We start from the raw sequence: 21,583 nt of genomic DNA, 5'->3' as shown, positions 1-21,583 counted from the left end.
TGGGAAGTCATGGAACTTCTGAACCTCAGTTTTCTCATCTGTAAAATGGGGGATGGCATGCTTTGGTAGGAGGGCAGTGCTTTTAAATAATGGGACCCACTAGTGATGTCTAGTCCTGTCATTAGGGGGTCCCACACCTTTCATAGGTCTAAGCCGAGACATGTACCCTCAGCTCAGCCCTGGCTAAAGGAGTGGTTGGTCCTCTCCTTTCCTTCAGGACACAGATTTCAAAACTTCCTTTGGTAGCTACTGTTTAACGAGCTTTTTGGTTGCTACAGAGTGGCTTTTCATACCTATTTCACAACAGGTATTCCAGGGGCAAAAGCTGGCCAGTGGGTGGCTACATCAGTGCCGAATGTACTGAGCAGAAAGCGCTTCCCTGCAGGACTGATACCAGCTCAAACTTACTCCTTCTGGGCATTGAGGGCAGGTGATGCCTGTGGGTGCCAGCTCCTGGGGTTGGAGCAGGCACACGCTGGCCTGGATGGGACCACGTGAGAACTGCCGTATCAGCATATTTGCCATGTTCTCTGCAAGCCATCAGTTGCCCTCTGCTCCATAGTTGAGGAAGGAAGCCTGATTGATTGTTTTAGATTCTGGCAGTGGGCCTGACTGTGGTGACTGGGGTGAGGGGCTGATATTTGAGCTCTTGTCTGATCTTTGGCGTTGAGTCTATGGTATGGGCAAAGAGGATGTAGAAGTGTTACAGACAAGTGAATGACTTACAGCATTTTGTAAGAGGGTCTCTTCATCGTAGCTGGAAATAATTCAGGTGGGCGCGGAGGGCGGAGAGAAAGCTTGTTGCTACTAGTCTCTGGGCAAGTAAGCGTGGCGTGAAGATGTAGATTCATCCATGGCAGTCAGAGTGCCCAGTAATTTGAGCTAGAACTTAGCAAGATTTTGATCAGTATGTGCTGAATTGAAATAATAGAATAACAGCCTGAGTTACTTATATTTGGGGGTATGTGGTTCTTAACATATTGCAAATCCTAATGCAAGGAATCTTCCGAGTTCCTCTCTAAACGTATATACAGCTTCAATTACCGGTCACCTTTTTTCACAAAAGACCCCAGTTGAGACGTATTATGCCGACTCTCATTAAGATGAGTGTAGAAATGTCAACAAATTCTTCTCCGTTTAAATAATACTTCCACCAGAGTGCTTTTGTGGATTCCCCCTCCCTTAGAACACCCTGCTGTTACATTCAGGTCTTGTGTTTGGTTTATTTTCACAGTCAGGAGAAGGTAGGGCAGAAACGACCTATCGTAACAGGGGTGTGTTCCCAAGTTCAAGAGCAGGTCTGAGTTGGAGAGGCAGCATTTAGAGTTTCGCCATAGTGAGGTCAGAGTCAGGTTGGAAGTGGGGAAGAGATGGCTGAGGGGAGGATGTTAGTGTTTCTCTGGGAAAGTTTTTCTGTTTCTCCTTCTGAGAAGAGAGAGATGAGGAGATGAGGACATCAGTGCCTTGGTTTAGAGGGAAAAGATAGAGCAGAGCATTCTACAGGGATTGTCTTTATTGATTGTACTGTAATGATTAATCCTCTATCTATGGGGCATCCTGTGCTTGGCCTAGAGGGTGTTTGGGACAATTGGTTGAATGAAACACGTGCTTTGGCCTCTTGGGGTTCTCAGCTCACAGTGCAAAAGACCCCAAACTGCCGCCGTGAGAAGATGATAAATAGGGATGGAGATTCCTGGATCTTGATAGAACTCCTCCTTTTACTTTCTTTCTCCTGGAGCCTCCCCCTTAGAGAATTCTCTCAAACAAGGCCTGTAGGAATTCTGTCCATCCCAAATAAATGCGCACATCACAGGTCAGGTGGTGCCCCAGGCATATTCTTTACCATCTCAGCATGAAAGTGCTCTTTTTTTAAGATACGCATTGCATATTATTTGGGAGGAATCTTTTGGAAGTTGTGCTTTTTTTGAAAAAGGAATTCCTCGTTTTATTTGGTTCCGTATACACTCTGGACTGAGACTGAGAAATGAAGGATTTAGTCCTTTAAATTTTACATTTTGGCCAAAAGAAACAAAACCATCTTGTGTGTGAACCATCACTGAGTGATCGGTGGGCAGTGGGCAGGGTTGCAGGCTGGCCTGAGGCCTCCCATTTGCCTTGGATGGTGAGAAGAGACGTAGAATTCATATTGGAGCCTTTTGTGATCTGGGTGACTATTTTGAAACTTCTCTTTAGATGATGCTTATAGCAAGGAATTATCTAGAATCACTTTTATTTTCAGGGTCTGAGTTTGCCTCTAAGAAGACAAATGAGATTTTATTGTTCCACTTCTCCTATGGTTCGTTACCAAAGAGAGGCATTTCTTGTTTGCTCAGATGGGCTAAAAGCTTTTGCTTCTGCTTGACACGCCCCAGGAGCAAAGTAAGGCATCTGAGAGATTAGCATGATGGATTTTTCTGGACTTCCTCTAGAAGTAAGGTTTTTTAATGGTGAAAGTTGATGAAACTGTCAACATTATTACCGTGGACATCTCTCCATGTCTGTACATATCTCTTTGCTTCATTCTTCCTAGTGGCCTGTGTGCTGTCTGTTGTGAACAGAGTATAATTTATTTAATCATCCCCCTTTTGCTAGGTATTTAACTTGTGTTCATCTTCTGGTTTCCAGTTACCAGAGAGGCTCTGTTGACAAGCTTTGCATACACCTATTTGTTGGGCACCTGGGTGAATATTTTTCTGGGACCTATTTCTGGATCTTTTTTGATATCAACATTTTCATCTTAAACAGCTTCATTCTGATCGCTGCTGTCTTTGCGACTCCTCCATGGTTTGGTTTTTAGCTTCTTTGCAGATCATTTGAGAAAAGATATTCTAAATCAGAGTTCTGCCTGTGTAACAAGAGGGTATGTTTAATTCCTGGACTTTTTTTTTTTTTTCTCTTCTTTTTTTATTGTTTCTAGCATACTCTTCCCATGAAGGGAACCCAGCTCTGCAGACACCAGCTGATAATCTTGCATTCCTGAAAGATGTTGCACACGCTATGGCAAGTGGCGGGGTGCTGAGGCTCCGTGATGGAGCTCCCCAGCGTGACTGCTCTCAGCTGTGTTTACCCCAGCTCCTCAGGAGGGAGCCTGGGGAGACTGATGTCTGAGTTTCGCATCAGCGTGAAAACCAAGCACAATACGGGGTGGGGGGGGGCCTTGTGCAGAGTCTTTGTGTCAGAAGAGAGAAAAACCTTCATTTAGGCAGTGGGACAAGATAAACACGCTAAACTAATTGAGAAGGCAGCTTTTCCATGATCCTAGGACTATATCTTACTCTGTGATATTGTCACCTTTGCCATGTCTCTCTCTCTCTCTCTCTCTCTCTCTTTTTTTTTTCAGTTGTGGTGAAATACACATAACATAAAATGTACCATTTTAACCATGTGTAAGTGCGCAGTTCAGGGGCATTAAGTACTATTGTTGTGTAACCATCACCGCTCTCGCTCCCAGAACTTCTTCATCATCCCAAAGCTATGTCTCCTTTTAACAAAAAGAAGGGCATTTTTGAACCTAAAATTGGCACACCTGTGGCTGCCAAAGAGTCTTCAGTTCCAGTTTAACTTTTCGAAGGCACAGAGATCAGGGTATCGTAAACATTTGGGGTGTAAATAACACACGGCCCTGCTCCTGTAATTTGCCCAAGAAGACCTAAATTGACACCCAGCTGGTAGAAGCCACTCAACTCCCAGCCAAATAATACCGTCTATGACATTAATTAAGGAAGGCACTGTGCCTCCGCCTGCTTTGGGCTTCCCAGGCCCTCCAGCCTCAGCCAGCACTTCACCCTGCGTCTCCACCTCATCGAGCAAACACAAAGGAATTAGTGGTGTTTTGCTTCTAGCATTTCACATGGTGCAGCCTCCATAAGTCACTGAGGAATCTCAGTGCTGGAGGGAGAACACTTTGGCTTTTCCCAAACCAGCTTTTGCTCCCCAGACTTTGCTCTCTCTGCCGAGAAACATGTATGTTTTAGAGGAAGATGGATCCCCAGCCCAGTTCCTCAACACCTTCCAGAGTCAGATGTCCAAGCAGGAGGAAAACGAGGCTACGTGCAGGTTGGAGAAAGAGCGGCAAACCAGTCACTTTCTACCAAAATGCATTTCCCGCCCCCCCTTTGTCTTTTTAAAGTAATTCCAAGTACCCAGCATCCCTAGCCTGTTGTAGAAGGTGACAAGCAAAATACTGGTTACACATACTTTGATTCTTTCTGAGAAAGAAAGAAATGTGCTACTCCTCCTGTGGCACACCTTCTCATCCTATATCCTAACTGTCCCTTTTCCTCCAGATCACTTTTGGTTCTGACCTTCTTTTGTGCCAGTCTCTAGAGGCTGGAGGAAGCTTAGGGAAAACAAAACTCAGAACCCAGCTAGATGTGGCCTGTCTGGTTTGAGGGCATTTGGCACAGTCTTGACAAGACAATGAACTCATTCTACTAATTGTAATTAGCATGAGGGCTTTAGCAGGTTTTTGGGCTCCTCAAACTTCAGAGGCCTTTGATCGGCTCCCCTAATAACCATGCCTCATGCTAACTGGTTTAGTGCGGGTTTTTTTGTGCAACAAAAGCCACCACCGCCTCCTCTTGAGAAAAAAGGGAGGCTGGGCTTTAGAAACAAGAATTCTCAGTTGTTTTCACTTGTTCTCTAAATCGCAGAATGTTCTTTCCTTATTCAGCCCCTTGGAGTTGCTAAGAAACTGCCATTTTAGAGGAAAGGTAATTAAATTTTGATTTTAATTTAAAGACAGGGAAGGCAGGGTTCTTCACGTTCCTTAAATGAATGGGCGCCCCGAGAGCAGGCTTTCTGTTTCCAGATCAGTCCTGGGCAAGCGGTGTGATTGGAGTCTTTTGGTGTTTTGCTGCCAGAGAGCGGGGTTTTGAAATGGTTCTTTGCTGCAAGCGCTGCTGAACTTTGGGGAGGGATACTTAGAAGACCAGTGTGTGCTGGGAAACCAGTGACTCTGGGCTTGATTAATTTATAGGGTGTGATTTAAGAAGCTGGTTCTCCTTCTGATCCCCGGGATGCGTATTTACTGAGTCCGTACAGGAGGCCCCTCTGCCCGGTGGACATTTTTTATGGCCTTTGCTATGTCAGAGCAAAAGTTGTAGATTTCTTATGAGCAAACGTATTATTATGTCCAGGAGAGGGTGGGCATGTTATAAAGTTTCAAATGGTCAATTAACAAAGATTTATTCTTTGTCACTCAGGTATTTTCTCTCTCTCTCTCTCTCTCTTTCTCAATAATTAGCCTTTGGAATGAAGCAGGCTGCGTTCTTCCTGCTTTCCTGGTCCTAGCTTCAGAGCAGGATTTTGAGACAGGCCGTCTGATGTTTAGACTCTTAGCAGCTGGGCCTTCTGGTTCGGTAAAGTGGACTCATTTGGAGCACTTGACAAAAGGGAGTGAGGGAGAATGCGGGGGAGAGAATGTGTTTTTTAAAGCACTCCGGGCTGTGTTTACTACACATTTATTTGGTAGAACCTCATTCCAGCAGGGCAGCCAACTGTCCATTGGCTGCAGCCACGCCCTTTGGACTGCCTTCCATTCTGTCTTAATTTGGAGCTCACGCAGGGACCTTAGAATCTCTATTGTTAAGAGTTCTCATCCCCTTTTGGGCCCATGAACTGGCCCCTGCAACCTGCTGAACCCAGAATATGTATTTTTAAACATTTCAGTAAAAACACAGGTGAGGTGCTCGTCAGCTTTTCTGTATATGTATTTCACTCCCCCGGTAAAGAGAAAAATCTATGTGCTATAATATCTGAGAGTTGAACATGCTGTAAGAGACCCTTGCCTAAAACGAAATGCTTCCTGGCGGAGAAGATGTGACTTTTGTTATCGCAGAAGAACAAGAGATGGGCCAGCTCTGGGTTTTATTCTCTCATCCAGAGATAATTCACTGACTAATTCTTCTTTTTGTATCAGCTTGCTGCCCAAAAGAGTTGCAGACCCAAGGGCTTTGGTGTGGCCCAGGGCCGAGGAGCACACATTCGCTGTTGGAGGGTCTTCGTGCCCACCGTCACTGCCCGGTCCCCACGGTGCTTCCCAAGTGCCTGCTGGGCCGGGCCTCGGAGGGGCTGCCCGCTTCCTGGGGGCTGCCACCCAGCCTGTTCTCCTAGCTGCCATCTGCACCCTGCTTTCACCCCAGCTTTTCAGAAGTTAGAACGGGAGTCCAATCGCTGTCATCCCCTCACTAACGATTCCTGTTCTTAAGGGCCTGATGGACACAAGGAAGAGTGATCACTGAAGGATCTGAGAAAGGGGAGCGCCGTGCTCGGCAGATGCTGGCATCCAGGGACCTTTTCCAAGATGTTTCAGGCCTCATTCTCCGACTTGTTTAAGGGCAGAGAATAAGGTTGCAAAGGAAATCAAAGCCTGATGTGGAGAAACGAAACATGAGGCCTACTGACTTTTTAAAAACATTTTAAATAACATTCTCTAAGGTTTCATTTTATACTGAAGGCAGCTGTAATAAGTTTTGGAAGGCGGTGTAAGGTTTCGATTACAGAGCGATCCAGCTTGCAGTTTTTGTACCCAAAGTGAGAAAGGGCTGAGGGGGAGTTGGGGTGGCTAAGAGGTTATTTTGAATAAGGTGAGAAAACTTGAAAGAATGAATTCAAGACTGTAAGCGGTAACATTTGGTACGCTGTAATTTGCAAATGCAATAACATGAAACCATTGCAAAGGTGGTGGTTTTTTTTTTTTTTTTTGGTGAACATAGTCCGGATAGCAATGGAATAACTTAATAACCAGAGCACAGCAGCACGCTGACCACAAGTAAAACAAGACTGCAGCTCCGTCGTGGGCCCTGCCAGTGTTGCCCCAGTGACGACGTTCTCCGCTGAAGGCTGGCGCAGGCTGGAGCTGTCGTGCCGTATGAAAGACCTCATTGTTCATGGGCATCGTTATTTGGTATTACATGCACAGTGTTTGCTTGTGAAACGATTTATGAGAAACAAGCATGTTTAAGAAAGAGGACTTGGTTTGAAATTCAGTTGATCTGGCTTATGACATTTAAGATTTTATAGTACCTTTGTTTCTGAGAATAAATATTTAGGTCCACTGTAAATATTTATCTCTGAACATGCAAACACATGCACGCAAAACTGGAAAACTGAGCCAGAGAATGAACCGATACCTGACATTCACTTCTCTGTGGAAAGGCGTAAACTACCTCAATATTTGGTAGGTGCAAAGGTGCCTATTTTGTGAACTTGGCTGGCCGTGTCCAGCCCGGAGGGCAGTGCACCTTGGGCTTAAATCTCCTGGGAGGAGGCCTGGTGGGGAGAGTGTGTGTGGACTTAATTCTGTTCTTCTCACGTGGATGGGGCGAGCCGGGGTTGAACCAGAGCTCTGTCCCTGCCAGCTGCTGGCAGGTCCCTGTAGCATCCAGCTGGCCGCCCGGCTGGACCAGGAGACTCGCAGTGGCCCATCGCTAGGATGGTGTCTCAGCCAAGCAGTGAGTGTTTCTAGTGATGCTTGAAAGGATCCCGGCTTTGACATTTTCTGCCCACAAAAACTAGGAGACTCGACTTCTGGGCTCTTTGCTTAGCCTGTGCGGGTGATACTGTGAAAAATGAATGACTTCTTTGGGGATCTGAAATCTTTATCTTTTTAATGTAAAAATATAGGTGTCTGTGAAGTGATGGGAGATTCTGGAATGAAATGTGCTCAGAGTAATTACCAGCACTTTTTCTTTTTTCGATTTTCCCTCCCTCCCTCCCTTCCTTCCTTTTTTTTTTTTTTTTTTTAAGTTTTTACAACCAGCAACAGGCTTATTGCAGTAAAATCAATTTGCACATGGTCTGGCTCTTGTCCAACACATTCCACTAAATGACGTTTTAATCTGAAAGCCCAGATATAGAAAGGCTTAGGTAGCCATCGTGCTGATTGGCTGTTTCCCGCCCAGTGCGCGGGGATACTTAGGCGCAGCATAGAGACATCCTTGCTGTGTTGGGCCTGTTGGCCTGTCCTCATTTTCCTTGGCGGTGTTTTAGGCTGGAGGGTGAAGGCAGTGGTACCCACAGCGCGGAGAGGGAAATGGGCGGTGGCCCGTGCGTACAGGTAGGGGGGGATGGGGTGATATTTGTGAATGGAGGGATGATTGGGTGTGTGACTCTTGACCGAGCTGCTGTGTAGGAAGGTTCCAGTCCAGTTGTGATTATGGCGCCTCTGTGGACAGGATCACACAACAGGCTGGTCTGTTACTTGATTCTTGAGGAGCCTGGCGTGTGTTTGCTCCTGCACCTCGGTGTGGGTGCCTCTACAGGGTTTCTGCAGAGACCGCCTCTGAACCAGAGAGTTTCCCTAGAGGCTGAGGCAGATGAGGGAGGGTGGGAAGTAATTGCTGGCTTCTTCTCTATGGGGCCTCCTTTAAGACAGCCTGAGACATGGCCAGGGTTTGGGAACCGGTGTCGCTTTTTGTTCTTTCGGTGCCACATCTGAATAAGCTGAGGAATGTCTGTCTGTGCATCTAGCATGGGATGCACAGTGACACTTAACTACTTACGGAGGAGGTGAATGGGGGCATGGGACAAAGAATGACCGAATGGAGTGAATGCCACAGCAAAGAGATGAAACCATTTGTTCATAACTTTGGGCCTTAGCTTTTAGTTTATTTTCTTTTTGAAACAATGGATGGGAGTCTTCTCAGAGCATCTTAGAAATGCACGGGGAGACACTGCCTATAGGCACCATTTTGGAATTCAGGGCGACCTTAAAGTTAGGCTTGTCGCTTCCCTGGGATTTGTTAAGCTGACGACCAAGGTGAGCTTCTGATGGTGTCCCCAGTGGGATGAGAGAAGAGGCACTCTTTCCCCGCCATTTGTCTTCTAGATTGTCAGAATAAAATCTCATCCCTTGTTCGTCAGGTGGCCACGGACGTCCAGTGACTCATGATGTAGTAAGTTCTTCTCTCAGTTTTCTAAATAAGTACTCCTTTCACAAGGGTCGCGCTCCAGCCGTCTCCTTTGAAGTCGTTTTTGTTCTGTGTCGGGCTGTGGTGTTATTTCAAAGGAGTCAGCCAGCAGGCTCGAGGCCTTTTTGGCTTGAGTTCACGGTCAGCCTTCTGGACAACACAACTTATTTGTTCGTCTCTCCCCACCCCATCCTGGCCCTGCTCCCCCTTCCACCCCTCTCTCCCCCAGAGCGATCGCCACACCGGCCCATCCTCCAGGCCGGACTACCGGCAAACGCCTCCGCTGTGGTCGGAGGCGACGTGGAGTTTGTCTGCAAAGTGTACAGCGACGCCCAGCCCCACATCCAGTGGATCAAACACGTGGAGAAGAATGGCAGTAAATACGGGCCCGACGGGCTGCCCTACCTCAAGGTTCTGAAGGTGAGCACGTTCTGAATCCAAAGACGCCCACGGCCGGGGTCTCCCTGATGGGTTTGGCCACAGGTTCTTTGGCTTCCCGTTGGATTTGAGAGAAGACGACTCTCTTACGTGTTCAGCACAGGGTGTGTTTAAGAATTAGCAGATCGTTAGGCTGGCTGATAAAGCCTCAGAAGGGAGCCAGGGGGTAGCGGGAGGACTGCCAAAGCTGGAGTCAGAATAGTTGAGCTCTTTATCGGCCCTGAGGTCTTAGATGGGACATTTAGGCTTAGCTGCACATCTATAGAAGTGGTAATATCTTCCCTACAGGGCGTTACGCGGAGTTAATGGGATGAAGTAGCTGGAAAGAGCTTTGTAAACTCGAGGTGTTGTACCAACGTTTATTGTTACAGTGATGTTGTCTTCTCTTAATATCCCTTAATACGATGTCAGGATCACATTTTAGTAGCCACCTTTTAGAAACAATTTAGATTTTCCTTTTAAGAGAGACCCCTTAACCTTTGAAATTCATTCACACGTGGTTTAGTGATAAGCTTGAGAAGGTATTCCTGCACTCATGGAATGTTGAACAAGGAAACTTTCTTTCCCCTTGTAGTCCTTATTTGGTTCCTTGCAAGACCTTGTTTTAATAGCACCAGCCTCTTTATTTTGTAGATCTGTCTTGCTCTTCAAGATGGTGATAGCAAGCAGCAGTTAAGTCTGTACAAATGCTCTGAGTGCACTGCCTGCCACGTCTCCCACGTTGAGCTGCTCATAGAGAATGTCCTTTAAAAGAACAGTCTCCCAGGACTTCCCTGGTGGCGCAGTGGTTGAGAGTCCGCCTGCCGATGCAGGGGACACGGGTTCGTGCCCCGGTCCGGGAAGATCCCACATGCCGCGGAGTGGCTGGGTCCGTGAGCCATGGCCGCTGAGGCTGTGCGTCCGGAGCCTGTGCTCCGCAATGGGAGAGGCCATGGCAGTGAGAGCCCCGTGTACCCCCCCCAAAAAAAAAAAAAAAAAAAAGAACAGTCTTCCAGTAGGACCATAGGAAGCTCAACTCAGAACATTAAACCAATGAAACCAATGAATTGTTCTCTCCAGCTGAGAGCACCAAGGATCCAAACAGCTGGAAAGAGGTGACCAGCCTGGGGAACTGTGGACCCGTTCTGCAAGGGGATTGATCACACCCTTCCTCCCCTCTGCACTGGGTCACTTCTGCTGTCCACTAGTTGCCTTGTTTTCTTCCTTCTAAACCCACAGCCCTTTGATGTTGCTGTTTAGATGAGATGGAGGTTGTTTTTCTGTGGTGTGTTGGTGGTGGGACCCTAGGTAGTGTGAAGTCCTTCCTGGTTGGCCATTATATTGTTCTCCTATGTCTGTTCCAGCACTCGGGGATAAATAGTTCCAATGCAGAAGTGCTGGCTCTGTTCAATGTGACTGAGGCGGACGCTGGGGAGTATGTTTGTAAGGTCTCCAATTATATAGGGCAGGCCAACCAGTCTGCCTGGCTCACTGTCCTGCCAAAACAGCAAGGTAACAACGTTTTTTTTTTTGTTTTTGTTTTTGTTTTTGTTTTAAAGAAGGCTGGATATAGAAGCTGAAAAGACTTGGTGCTTTGGGAGACTGCAGGCAGCTTATAGGATCACTCTGTGGTCTTGGTACCTTCATCATAATCTTTCTTTGGTGATGCAGCTGGTATGATACCAGCAGCCATGGAAAAATGCCCACAATATTCAGAGTGCCTGCTCTAACTTCTTCTAAAGATTACCTTCCACCCCCACCCAGTTTTTAAGTTGTTCCTTCTGGTTTATCTCGTTCAGGCTGCACGTCTCCCATCATTACTGCACACCAGCACCATGGTAAACGCACACCGGCATGCCTGTTGAATTTGTGGCATTTGCATAGTAGCAGAATTCATACCTCCTCTGCCCCACAGTTTGAAAGAAATATTGGCATGATATAACCGGTTCAGCAGAGCATCATTTTCTTGATTGCATAACATGCTTAAGGAATGCCGTCCTTGACTTTGTTTTCTCAGTTCAAGGATATTCCATCTTAAAGAGCAGATGTACTGCTGGCCACTGTTGAAGACAGCAGGTTGCCTTTCTCGATTTGTCATGACTCACGTTCAAATGTTTGCATTAAGAAAAGAAAAAACAGAGTCCGGTTTCTTCGCTACCAAGATCATGCCTTCTTCTATTTTCTTTCAATGCAATGTATGTCAAGATGGTTACGCAGGAGTAAACATAAGCAGAGCCTGCTGACCAGCACAAACTCCCTTCACCCTGGTGGTTTCCACAGGCCTGGAAGGAGGTGCCAGGTGTCCACTTGGGCTTATCTGTGGTGTGCTGTCTTACGACACGACAGTTTAGACAGAACCATCCTTTTTTCGAGGTGGGAGTCTGCAGCCAACAGGACCAGAACCCAACTTGGACTTTTGGGTGCCATACTTTTGGAAAATCACCCCTATATCCAAAGCAAAGCAAAGCAAAGGCCAAGAGAATGGATCTCTGTGGGTTGATTTTTCCATGCCTTTGATCGCATGCATGTACGTCTAGGTGGTGAAGCCAGTGTGGTGACGGGCCTGTGGAGGTGAGCTGCTCCGTGTCGCTCAGTCTCTCTTGGTTGTGGGCTTTGTGGATGGGCTGCAAATCGGAATCTTCCGGTGGCCGGTACCCTCCGGAGCCCCCGGTGTGACGCCTCATGGTTCCATGGCCCCCTCCACAATCATTCCTGTGTCGTCTAGCCTTTTCTCTTGCTTTCCTTGTTTTCTAGGCCGCCGGTGTTAATACCACGGACAAAGAAATTGAGGTTCTCTATATTCGGAATGTAACTTTTGAGGATGCTGGGGAATATACGTGCTTGGCGGGTAATTCTATTGGGATATCCTTTCACTCTGCATGGTTGACAGTTCTGCCAGGTATATACTGCTCTTTCTCTCCATGGTTTTTTCCCTCTTCTGGGTTGATTGCTATAAAATTAACACAGCTTCTGTTCTCAGAAATGGCCCCTTTTCCCCTTGCATAAAGAGTTTTTTAAATGTTTAAAAATTATCCCCCAGGGATAAGAAAGTTGCCTTGGAAATTCACTCACAATGGGATCCCACCCTCACATTTATGATCAAGTGAAATTTCACCCTTCAAACCCGAAGGGATCTTATATTTTTAGTGAGTCATTGGGTCAATGTATAGATTTACCCATCCCCCTTTCTTTTAAGGAAGAAGTTGAAATTACTTTGTAAAATCCAAAGTAATTTTTTCTCGTGTCAAATTCCATTTTGCTAAAATCCCATAAGTACTTTTATTACTTTTGTTCTGCTTTCTATTTTTAACAAGATGTAAATAGATGGGTGTATGTTGAGGTGCCCGGGGAGAAGCACCCCTGCGCGTAGGGTGTACAGAAGCAGTGTGTTACCTACCTTGGGGATCGGTGGCTTGCTGCATGGTGGAATGCAACGGACTCTCAGTTTGCTTTTACTGCAAAGCATGCTCTTGCCATCTTGGGTTTGATGTTATTTCTACCCTACAGAGAAATCAACATCACTGAAGCCCTGTTGCCTAAACATTGCTGCTGTCTGAATCTTTAACCGATATCTCTATCCTAGTCAAGCTTTCTTGTTAATTACTGTCTCCTTTAATGCATCTGTCTCTTCGTCATTTCCTTTGTGAAACTGCATAGACTATGGTTTGCTAGCTCATAATGTGCTACTCCAGTTATTAATTCCTTATTTTTAAAGTGCGGTGCCTACCTGCATGCTTATTTTATATCCAGTAAAAATAAATTGAGCATTTTGTTTTGTGCTGTGCTGCTAAGAGTTTTGACTGTCTTGCAAATAGTTTGCTGTTTCAAATGTATAAGCTTTAGATAATGCCATTGCATTCGTGTTTCCTTTTGTTGTGAATCTGCTCTGTGAATATTTGCTCTGAGACAAAGAGATGCCTCTTGTATTGAGCTTGCTTTTACTTGCAGTACTGCATTCTGCAAGTGCCTGATTGGCACTTCTTAACCAATTTGCCTGACAGTACAAGCACATTAACTAAAAATGCAGTTTGAGAAAAATACTACTTGGAAATACACTGCTTGTCGATTGACCGTAAAGCACTAAGGAGGAAGCAGACATTATTGGAAGTTGGTATAAGAATGTGCTAACTTAAGTAATTATATGTATCCTCACATGCGACATTATCTCTGTTTTCCCTTGAAGAGAAAAGTTGCAGGGACATCAGTATAACAAGATACACAAAAATTTAAATGGTTATTGATGAAGGAATGTTACAAGCTTTTTATCGTATGGACGTAATGATTCTATATTATAAGCAGTTCAGTCTTTATATTAAATGCATTTGTTGGTTTAGTTGAATAACCTACTGGACTATGTTAAGAAATTTGTACCTTTTCCAGTCCGGCCTACTAGATGAATATTTATCTCATGTCCTATGGAACTGTGTTCATCTGGGTCAGTGACTTTGTCGCATCTTCCTTTGGAAGAGCTTTACCCAAATAAGACTGAGGCCATTCCTTTAGAAATAAAAGTGGGCATCGTTCGTATTTAAGAATTTTTAAATGGTTTGCCTCAGAGACCATCAAGGAAGACGACTGTCCTTTTGTTGAGGTTGTGGTTGGCTGCTTTACTCTGCCCGAATGTCTAACAGAATGTGACCTCGTAACCTGCCCCTTGTAACTTGGTGGCAGCCAGTCCACCACGATCGCAAGATTGCAGAGGCCCGTTGAGGATAGAGATAGTGACCACCGGGGCCCCGGTGGTAAAGTGAGGAGCCCTTGGCTATTCACCTTCGTTTGGAAGAGGTGCACGGCTGGCCCGGAGCCCACGCCCTCCTGCAGCACTGAGTTCTCGGGAAGCCCGTCTTGCCTTGGGAACGGTCGTCGCCTTTTGATTCCTGTAGCTCTGCCAGGATGCATCAGTCCAGTATCCTAACTCTGTGGCCTGCTTCTCTGTTCCTCTCGTGTGATCTGCAATCTAGCTCCAGTAGGAGAAAAGGAGATCACAGCTTCCCCAGAGTATCTGGAGATAGCCATTTACTGCATAGGGGTCTTCCTGATCGCCTGTATGGTGGTGGGGGTCATCGTGTGCCGGATGAAGAACACGACCAAGAAGCCGGACTTCAGCAGCCAGCCGGCTGTGCACAAGCTGACCAAGCGCATCCCTCTGAGGAGACAGGTAACAGAAAGTAGATAAAGAGTTTGAAGAACCTTACCCCTCCCCCACGCCCAGCCAGCTCTTGGGTCTCCTCCTCTGCCTCCGTGCCATCTTCTACTTCTGGGAGTGTCCCTGTGCCAGTGGTTCCCATGGGCCTCTTAGTGGCCATCTGATGAGTGTCTGGAGCTTGGAGGGTCAAGTCTTGGTGCATCAGTGGGGTCCGCCGAGTCTAGTTCCAAGGGCAAGAAAGCCCAATGGTGCAAGACTCTGAGCTCCTCCGCATGGCTGGAAATAACCCAGCAGGCAGTGCCCTGGTGCGTTCGGTGGGACTCGAGTGCAGTGGTATCTGCACAGCATAAGCCCCTTTCGTTCCTGTGATCTAATGCTCTTTTTGGAGACAGGCTCATGCCACTGGTTGGAAAGCAAGGGACTCTAGTTCTCTTAGACTTATTTTTTCTTAAGTCAAGTTCAGAAATCTGTTCCTGGAGGTGACTGAACTACTGCCCCATGAGCTCTGTCTTAACTGAACTTTGGCGCCACCTCTTTGATTCTTAAAATAGAATCGTATGCCTGTAGTGTATTGTTTGCACTAACGTTGTGAGTGTGGATTCAGTGGCAGAATGATTTTTTTCTTCTTTTTGCGGTACGCGGGCCTCTCACCGCTGTGGCCTCTCCGGTTGCGGAGCACAGGCTCCGGACGCGCAGGCTCAGCGGCCGTGGCTCACGGGCCCAGCCGCTCCGCGGCACGTGGGATCTTCCCGGACCGGGGCACGAACCCGTGTCCCCTGCATCGGCAGGCGGACTCTCAACCACTGCGCCGCCAGGGACGCCCCCAGAATGATTTTTATAATGAATAGGGAACAGATTGTTGTTAGCCCCGCACTTGGTCTTTGGTGGTTACTTTTTCCTTGTGTGTTCCTCCTGATTGGTTTACTCTTGCTTTGGGCAGACAGGGCAAGGTGCAGCCTGCACCTCTGCTTTCAGCCAAAACCCTGCAGAGCTGACAGAGCAGGCAGTGCTCTGATTCTCTCTCATGCTCACGAAGATGGAAAGGGGAAACGGGTGTGAAGGCAGTGTTTCCAGAAGTACTTGGAACTTGGTTCCCACAAAGTCATGTTTTTTGAAACAGCAAGGAGGATGGCTACCTCATGGGCCCTAACTCAGTGTGTACTTCAGTTGAATTTACAGGGCGCTTGTTAAAACTGTGGACTCCTTCGTCTCAGCCCCCGAGAGTCTGGTTGAGTGGGTCTTGGATAGGCCCAGGAACCTGCATTTCAAGCGAATCCTCCGGTGATTCTGAAACGCGCTCTGAGCAGCTCTGGGTTAATCCCAGCCCTGTCCCTCCCGGGACTTGAGGTGGCGATGACATTTTCTGGACAAGGCCCTGGCAAGGATCAGGGACCATTCGGTCAGCAGCTGTTTTAGCACAGATCCGGGTGTTCTCAGCCCACCTCCAAACTCCGGGCTGAACGGGTCCTTGCTGACTTCTTTGAAGCCACGTTTCAAGCAGGTCTTTCTAAAAGGAGGCTGAGGGTAGCATCTGGAGTATGTGTCACGTGCAGGCAAGTGCTCAAATGGTGTTAAGAGTTGGTGGGGAGAAGGGTGCCCATCGGTCCCCCTGCCTCCAAGAATGCTGTTGTTATTAAAATGGTACCGCTGTCGTTCTTGGGGCCAGGGCAGCGATGATGAGGCCGCTTGCCTGATTCCGGGAGAGTCCAGTCCTAAGGTGACTCTTACAAGCTGGTACCCTCGGTGACCTTCAGGTGATGTGGCCACCCCTCCCCAGCCCTTGCTCCTTACCAGTCACCTCTGGGCCATCCTTACAGCCACCATCTTGAGAGCCTGGCTCCAGGGAGCTGAAAGAGGGACTGGTGTTCCCATCTCTATTTTTTTTTTTCCTAATAGGGAAAAATGCTGCCTTCTAGAGGAAACCTGTAATTTGGTGTAGCTAGACCGTTGTCCTGTAATCATTTCAGCATCTTTTTTTTCTGCAGCTGTTTACAAAGCGCTTCTCTTTATTTACTATAAAAGACGCCTTTAGAATCCCCTCGGCTCAACTCTGTTCGTTGTGTTTTTATTTCTCTCTGGCTGACTGGCCTTTCTTCATTGTCATCTCCACCTAAGTTGGCCGTTTCTCCTCTGCCCCCCTGTGTAACTAAAGGGAACATCCGAGCTCTTCCTCCTTTTTTATCCCTCCCTCCTTCCTTCCTTCCTTCATAATTTTCTGAGTGCTTAGTCTAACCCAGGTTCCATATAAGACGTGGCCCGTCGCCTTCGCCAGTGGCTCCAGGGTCATTTGGGGGCCTTCATTTGAGATGCAATTGCCTTGTGTTTCAGTAAGGTCGAGTACTGTAAGGGAAGCAGAGCAAAGTGAGCAAATACAGTTCCCTGGAAAAATAAATCTCTGGGAGTTTATTTGTGGAAATGTTAACACATCTCAGCTGCTCATGTGGGATGCACTGATTCTTCACAAAGAGCGATTCGTCCATAATAAGCACAGCCCCTTTGGTGGAGGAGACGCTTAGCAGGCAGCTGGATAAAAGGGGGTTATTGGACTGTAGCTGGAATGAAAAGCCCCAGAAAGGCCGGCAGATATGTTGATGACGGAGAGCATACCACAGGGATGCCACGCATGCCTTTACCTGGCGACAGGTGAGCCTGTAATCAGATGTCTTAGGGGGTGGGTGTTTCCTAGGCATTTGCTAGGCGCCTGTCATGCTGCATGTGCCCGGCTCTCTTTATCACACGGTAGCATTCTGCGTCTTTGTGGTGAGTCCGAATTTCATCTTCTTGGCCCTGACCCTCGCCCCTCCCCGGAGGTGCACAAACCGTATCTTACTCAAACAATCCTTGCTCCCTTTTTAGAACAAGAGAAGGTTAAAAAAAGTTTTTTATCCTACTGTGAATTTTTTTGTTTTCATTGACATTTACTAATCTGTACTGGACTTACCAGCGTAAGACAGACATTTGAGTTTATTTGTTTTTGAGACAAAAATACTTTTTCTCCAGTACCTAGGAAGAAATTCTTTGTGATCGTTTCCCAGTAACCATGAATTTTTTTGAGACTCTTTATGCGTTTTGATGTTTGGGGAAAGAGAAACGACTTTTAGGTGGGGTGGGGGGGAGGCGGGTAGCACGGGGCATCTCCTGGTTCCCCTTGATGGGGGTCCTCCCACATTCTGAGCTGGGGCTCAGGCAAGGGGACCAGCAAGAGCCAGTCCAGAGAGGGGCATCTGCGTGAGCCTGTCGGCCCTTGTACACGTTTCCAGGGCTGCTGGTGGACGGCGTGGCCATTTGTGAAGCCTTCCTTGCACATCCGTGAATTACAGGGAGGGCTACCCTTCCCGGGTTTTGCACAAATTGGTTGGGTGGGGGCAGGGAGGGGTGTGAAGGGAATTGAGGACGTCTGCTCAGGAGGCGAGCAGCCTCGGTGCGTTTGTTGAATTGGTTTTTCAGGGAGCATATCAGCCTCTTTCTCTGGAGCCAGGCACTTCCATAGGGCATGATGGAGATTCAACTGTCTCCATAAACAGATAAACGCAGCTCCTGGGTGGGGACATACACGTGGGTATAGCTCATGCTGTCTCACCACCACCAGCATCTCAGAAGGGGCTGCAGGTTTTTTTTGGTTTTTTTTTTTTCAGACTTCAGTTTCACCCTCTTGGCTGCCGATACAGATAGGTTGAAAGCCAGAGAAAAATCAAGGGCTGTCAAGGTCATGTTTTATAACAGTGTCTTTGAGGCAGATGGCACATTCCCAGGGGCGCCATGAACAGGGCAAAGATGGCGTGTGTGATTCAGGAGCCAGTTCTCGGGGCTGGGTATGAATGGCTATGAAACATACCGAACTCCGTGAAGGGCAGTCCCACTTCTAGAAGCTCATTTACTACCTAGCAGCTAAACAGCGTGATCTCGGAACATTCTCTGTATTTTGGTCAATCAAGTGGTCTAATGAAACCTCGCCAGTTCCAGAAAGCATGTGGGTAATTAGATGGTCATGGATGGTTTAACTGGAATTTGCCCTTTGTGTGGGCGCCTGGCCCTCCCAGCCCCCATTTGGCCATTCTCTCCTCTCCGCTTCCAGAAGACACAACAGTTTGGCTAAGCTCGGGCCTGGGTGCGATCTTCTAGGAAGACCAGCCGGTTGGGGTTTGATAGGTTTACTCTGGAGAGTCCTGCGGGGAGGTCTGGGGAGACGGAGACTTGCTAAGGGAGAAAAGTGCGTGCCAGATCAACTACCCTGCCTCTTGACCTAAAATTTGTTACGGAAGGAAAAAAATCCCGTCCCCACACCCCTTGGACCTTTATTTCAGCTTGGGGTGGTGAAGGCATTTTGCCTGCCGTCGGGGAGTGATGGGCAGGGCTTATAGCAAACCTGTGTCGACTCCAGGACCTTGTGCTTTGGTCTGGGAATGCGGACCCGTGGACTGAGAGTCAGAGGGTTTCTCTGGCTGGTTGGGGTCCGTTTGTGAGTCCTCAGGATAAGCAGGCGCACAGATATTCATACCTCTTCCCTGTGGCATCTGTGCCTCTGTCTGCTCTGTTCTCTGTGGGCCCCCCTCTCACTGTTGAATTGAATCTAGTATTAAAAGTTAACATAGTTTCTCGGTGGCCCTTTAAAAAGAAAAGAAAAAAGCCCGGCTTCCTTGCTTAATCTCCTTTATGTACCGTGGAAATAGACAAAAAGCACATTTAGTTAAAGGCTTGATTTATGGCACGAGGAATTTATGGTAAAGAGATTCTGGAAAGTGAGGAAGCTGAATTGAGACTGTGAAAAAACATGCTAAAAAAGTGGCTGCCAGGATTTGGGAGTGGGGAAAAAAGAGCTTGTTTTAGACTGTTAATGTTTATTGTTGGACATAACTAAATGATCTCTATCGATGGACTATTTTAAAATTAGATACAAAGGAAACCCAGAGTTGAAGAAGCATATCTGATAGGGAGGATTATGATTTTGTGCCAAAAAAAAAAAAGCGATCATCTAACATTGCTGCAGAAGTAGGATTCAGTGGATTTCCTTAAGGAGTGTGGTCCAAAGGAGAGAAGCTCCAGAAACACGGTGTTCCACGGAGGAATTGCCTGCAAGGGGTCGGGCCAGCCCTGCAGGCACGTTAGCACGCGGAGTGAAACGGAGTGAAGAGAAAGCCAGTCCTATTTTACAGTCTCAGAGGGGATTTTAAAAGCATAGTAAAAATGCATGGAGGTAAAATTAAGATATACGTCCACAGACAGAGTGATTGAATTCTGTCGTTTCTTACACTTGGGGCATTTTCTTACCTTTTTTCTCTTTGTGTGTTTTACAAAAGTATTTTCCAGATCTGTACATGGAATCTAAACCTCTACACTTAATGTGAGCAAAATTTCCATAACTTTAATCATAGTGACAGCAACTAAGTTTGGAAAGGTTTTCCATGTTCAAAGCTCTCACCTTAAAACCTTGTTGGAGACAATCTGTTTGTGGGGGAAGATGTATATGGGTGTGAACTTCTGTCACGGTCTGTGGGCCAAGATTCCTTTGGGGTCACAGGTTAGCCGCAGAGCAGTTAACTTCTGACTGGTTGTTTCGTTTTTCTTTCTGAAGCGGCCTCTAAGGCCTGTTTGTCATGAGGACTTTCTTGCTCTCTAGCTTTCCTCTTGCCCTGGGACCGTGCCCTGACTCCTGGGTCCTTAATTTCTGGGGTTTGCTTTTTTGCTCACTGGAGCCCCGGCGCATCCTGGCTGTGAGCAGAGGATCTAGTCTTTCACACCATTAAGGCAAGTCCTGCCCTTAACGCCGCCGGTGGGGTTTCTCTCTCCCCCATTGCACACCATGTCACAGGAGCTCACACACAGAACCAGCCTTGGGCTCCAAGTCCTCGGGCTTCCCCGGGGGAGGGACCATCTCAGCTCCCTTGGATCTGAGCAGCAAATGACTCTAAAAAGATGCTAAGAGAAACCCTTGTGGGGTTGGTAGCGAAAGTTGGCTGAGCTCTCAGCAAGCACCAGGCTCAGCACCAAACGCTTTATGGGTGTGACGTCATTTTACCATCACGGTAATTCTGTGATGTGGGAACTGTTCCGGTCTCCCTTTAACAGGTGAGGAAACTGGAGCTGAGGAACGTCAAGTGACTTGCCGAAGCTCTCACAGTAACTGTTGGAACAGGGGTCCCACAGCCTGCGGTGGTGCACTTGGTCAGGATGCCCCACCGGCTCACGGCCCCACATTATAAACAGTTTGCAGGGGAAGGGCACCAGCTAGGGTTGGCTGCTTGGCTAGGGGAGGTCACTGGGTATCCACATGGAAGGACGCAGAGACGCCCCAGCACCCAGCCTCTAGCCCAGGGAAGGGGCGACAGCAGTGATCTCGTCATTTTAACTCATTTTAGAAGTCAGTATACTTTAAGCATATGCCCTGTTTTCCGCCCCCCCCCCCAGTGCCATGCCTCAGTCCAGATCCTCTTTATTCTTAAAAATATTTTTGTCATTAAAGAAAAGTGCTTTGTTTTCGTAGAACGTAAAAGAGATACATATGTATGGGAATGAAATTCAGATGGTTTAGGAAGTTCTGAAATAAGACATAGTCTACCCCGTCCCTCAACGTCCTATAATCTCTCTCCCCAAAGCTGACCACGGCTAAGGCTCTTATATATCCTTCCCGAGGCTTGTTTTCAGTGCCTGTGTCCTCACACCTTGCCACGGGAAGGCCAGTCCTCTGCGTTGTGTCCTGAAGCCTCAACCGTGTGTGATGTGCGAAGACGTGGCAGGGAAGGCCAGACGGGCCTCTTCACCCAGAGCTGCGCCCCCCCATCACCGCCCCAGGGGTTTCTCCCTCACCAGGATCCCAGCACACCATGCACAGCAGCTCTGGCCACCCTGCGGTCCAGCAAGGAGGGCTACGCTGCTGGCCTTGGAGGGGGTGTTCGTCTGTGAAATCTGCCAGCCCTCGTCTGGTTGGGGCCTGTAACTGTCTCATTGCCAGGCTGACTTTGAATGCTGTTCCGAATCTTCTTCCCTGTCACCTTCAAGCCCGGTTCCCACTGCAATGAGTGGTGATTTTTGCTTCTTCACGTGGGAGACCTTTTTGTCTCTGGGAACACCAGTCTCCTTTTGCATCCATAGCTCAAAACCGACGCAGGGC

General features: G+C 47.5%; 1 protein-coding gene across 11 annotated transcripts in view; it reads left to right on the top strand.

The window, feature by feature from the left end:
- FGFR2 (fibroblast growth factor receptor 2) overlaps positions 1-21,583 on the top strand; it is a 105,029-nt gene that overhangs the window by 57,431 nt on the left and 26,015 nt on the right. For 7 of the 11 annotated variants that reach the window (XM_089898255.1, XM_089898254.1, XM_089898248.1 and 4 more), the window contains 3 exons: positions 9,142-9,332; positions 10,694-10,841; positions 14,291-14,494. In XM_089898255.1, coding sequence (XP_089754381.1) covers positions 9,142-9,332; positions 10,694-10,841; positions 14,291-14,494 — 543 coding nt within the window. The remainder of the gene's footprint in view (positions 1-9,141; positions 9,333-10,693; positions 10,842-14,290; positions 14,495-21,583) is intronic. The other 4 variants (XM_022568582.2, XM_022568574.2, XM_089898252.1 and 1 more) reach the window with 2 other exon arrangements.

The sequence above is a fragment of the Delphinapterus leucas genome, chromosome 16 (genome assembly GCF_059928025.1).
Source record: "Delphinapterus leucas isolate spDelLeu-1000000601 "Yukka" chromosome 16, BTC_Dleu_Yukka2, whole genome shotgun sequence".
Taxonomy (NCBI): Eukaryota; Metazoa; Chordata; class Mammalia; order Artiodactyla; family Monodontidae; genus Delphinapterus; species Delphinapterus leucas.
Note: the sequence above shows the minus strand (reverse complement) of the source record. Positions and strands in the feature narration are given on the sequence as shown.